Below are 2,446 nucleotides of genomic sequence, written 5' to 3' on the forward strand. Positions count from 1 at the left end.
ACTTTGGACTACTTCAGTGTTGGAAAACCATGAAAATTCATCATGATGTCAGCCCCTCTCTCGATTTCCACTCACACATTGATTTCCCAGTCTCTGTAGGTATCGGCCCCGCAGCACTGCAGGCCCGTCTGGATCTCATCAGTGATGAACCTCAGGTCCAGGTCGTCCTGGTACCGCACCATAGCAGCCAACATGCCTGAGCGCAAGTACTCCGCGATCTGACCCTGCAGACTGTACAACACGACCGCCACCAAAACCTGCGCCGCCACCAGGAGCAAGACTGCGGCCGAGAAGGACTGAAGCAGACACATGTTTTCCCGCAGCGCCCCCACGCATCCCATCAGGCTCAGCAGGGCCAGAACGAGACCCAGGAAGCAGAAGAGCAGCATGGGGTCCGTCCCGATACCGCTGATCTTCTCCTGAGCAAAGGACTCTTTGTTGATCAGGCCCCAGAGGCCCACGACCAGCGTGACCAGACCAAGAACAGAGAAGAGCAGGTTGCTCGTGACCAGGAGATACTTGAAGATGTAGTCGCTCCAGCTGGACGCACTGAGCGCTCGTGAGGTGAAGACGTTCCTTGATGAAGCTCTGGTTGACTCTCCATGGCTGGATAAAGTCGAGCTCGTCTGACTTCCTGAACTGTCGTGCGTTCCCAGATACGAGACAGATGAGGCACCTTCTGCGTCTCTGACATCTCCCTTGATGGTAATATGAAGTAGAAAGTTCATGAATTTGGTCAGTTGATTACCCCAAGACAGTCTGGGCCAGATTCACTAAATAGTTGCAGTGCATTAATAATAATAATAATAATAATAATAATAATAATAATAATAATAATAATAATAATAATAATAATAATAATAACAGAATACAAAATAAAAAATTATATAAAATATTAGATGAAAAGTAACATTTAAAAAACATAAAAAATTAGATTTTTAAATTTATAACAAAAATTTTAAACAAAAATTGAGATAAATGTAAATTTTAAAATGTTTTTTAAATGCAAAAAATAATAAAAGCACAACAAATATTAAAATAAGTGTTAATAACATTATTATTATTATTGTTGTCTTTGTTTAACAATATTGTATTATTGTTGCTATTATTATTATTATTACTATTATTATTCAAAAGTAAATAATATGAATTATTATAAATATAATTGAATATGGATTACAACAAATAAATTGTAATAAAATTAAAATAAATTTAATAAGAATAATAGTAGTAATGACGATGAAGATGATGATGATGATTATTATTATCAATAATATTCATTTTTAATTATTATCATAAATTATTTCCAGATAATTTAATAAAGCACTCTTGATCAGTTGAATACATTTAGACAGTTTGGGCCAAATTTATTAAATATTTTATGTAGTAATACTACTACTACTACTAATAATACATTTCTATATTTATTATTATTATTATTATTTATCATTTTAAGCTATTATTATTAATTCATTCTAAATAATCAAACATGCTTGCAACTCTCTGAACCATATTGCTAAAAAAAAAAAACTAGTCAGTTTGCTCAAATAAACTGAAAGAATATTTCACTGAACAACACTATTAACAGACACAGTTAATTAATTTTCCATAGTCAAAAACGTTGTTTGTTGATGAGATTAATGTGCGTTAAAAAGTCCAATCAACTGACAATTTTAGCCAGTAGAAATTCAAATAAATGAAACTGAAAGAAACCGCACTACCTTTGGAATAAGAGGCTTGTTCTCTCCATTCTGGAAGTGATTCCTCCGCTCCCAGAAAAAGAGAAATCTCCCAAAAGACGGAAACCGCCCCATACCTCCCAAATACCGGGAGTGGACTCTCTCTGTGCTCCAGACTGTCAGGGAGGGATGCTGGTCGACTGAAGGGCTAGAGAAGACAAAGGGAAGGGAATGAATCACAGTGAGAGCGGGCCACGGCACGGCATTCCAGCATCATGTGAGAGTCACAGTACTGCGGATTAGCAGGTCAGGGTTTGAACCGACCCCGAGGCTCAACCAGACAGTGTGCAGCTCACAGGAAAGACTAAAGCATTAGCAAGATCCTTCACTGCTTCACCACTCAGACACAATAAAGCTAAGTCTAAGTATTAGTTTATAGTCACAGGAACAGTGTTGTTATTGTTAACTACAACATTTAAATTTTGTTTTTGTTCATTTAAATAAAACTAAATAAAAAATAAAATATGAACAATGTTTTTTGTTAAATTAAATTAAAATAAATAAATAAAAATTTGAAGAAAATTTATATTTTAAAAAAACTTTGCATTGCATTCAATATTTCTCTTAATTTAATAAATGAAACAAAATCAAATAAATTACAAACATTGCCTAAATAAGATAAAATAAAGGGAAATTAAGTAAATACAATTAAATAAAAATTAAATATGAAAAAATATTTGATAAAAATAGAAATATTGCCTTCACAT

The 2,446-nt window shown here is 34.5% G+C and overlaps 1 protein-coding gene across 1 annotated transcript in view; it reads right to left on the bottom strand.

Moving 5' to 3' along the window:
• The window catches only part of LOC107550238 (tetraspanin-10-like), a 3,876-nt gene extending 2,007 nt beyond the window's left edge, over positions 1 to 1,869 (bottom strand). The window contains exons 1-2 of the mRNA XM_016231478.1: positions 1,722 to 1,869; positions 76 to 698 (exon numbers count right to left, since the gene is read on the bottom strand). Of these exons, the coding sequence (XP_016086964.1) occupies positions 76 to 698; positions 1,722 to 1,814 (716 nt within the window). The 5' untranslated portion in view covers positions 1,815 to 1,869. The remainder of the gene's footprint in view (positions 1 to 75; positions 699 to 1,721) is intronic.
• Positions 1,870 to 2,446: the final 577 nt, after the last annotated feature.

Source organism: Sinocyclocheilus grahami, unplaced genomic scaffold, assembly GCF_001515645.1.
Source record: "Sinocyclocheilus grahami isolate Dianchi unplaced genomic scaffold, SAMN03320097.WGS_v1.1 scaffold393.1, whole genome shotgun sequence".
Lineage (NCBI taxonomy): Eukaryota > Metazoa > Chordata > Actinopteri > Cypriniformes > Cyprinidae > Sinocyclocheilus > Sinocyclocheilus grahami.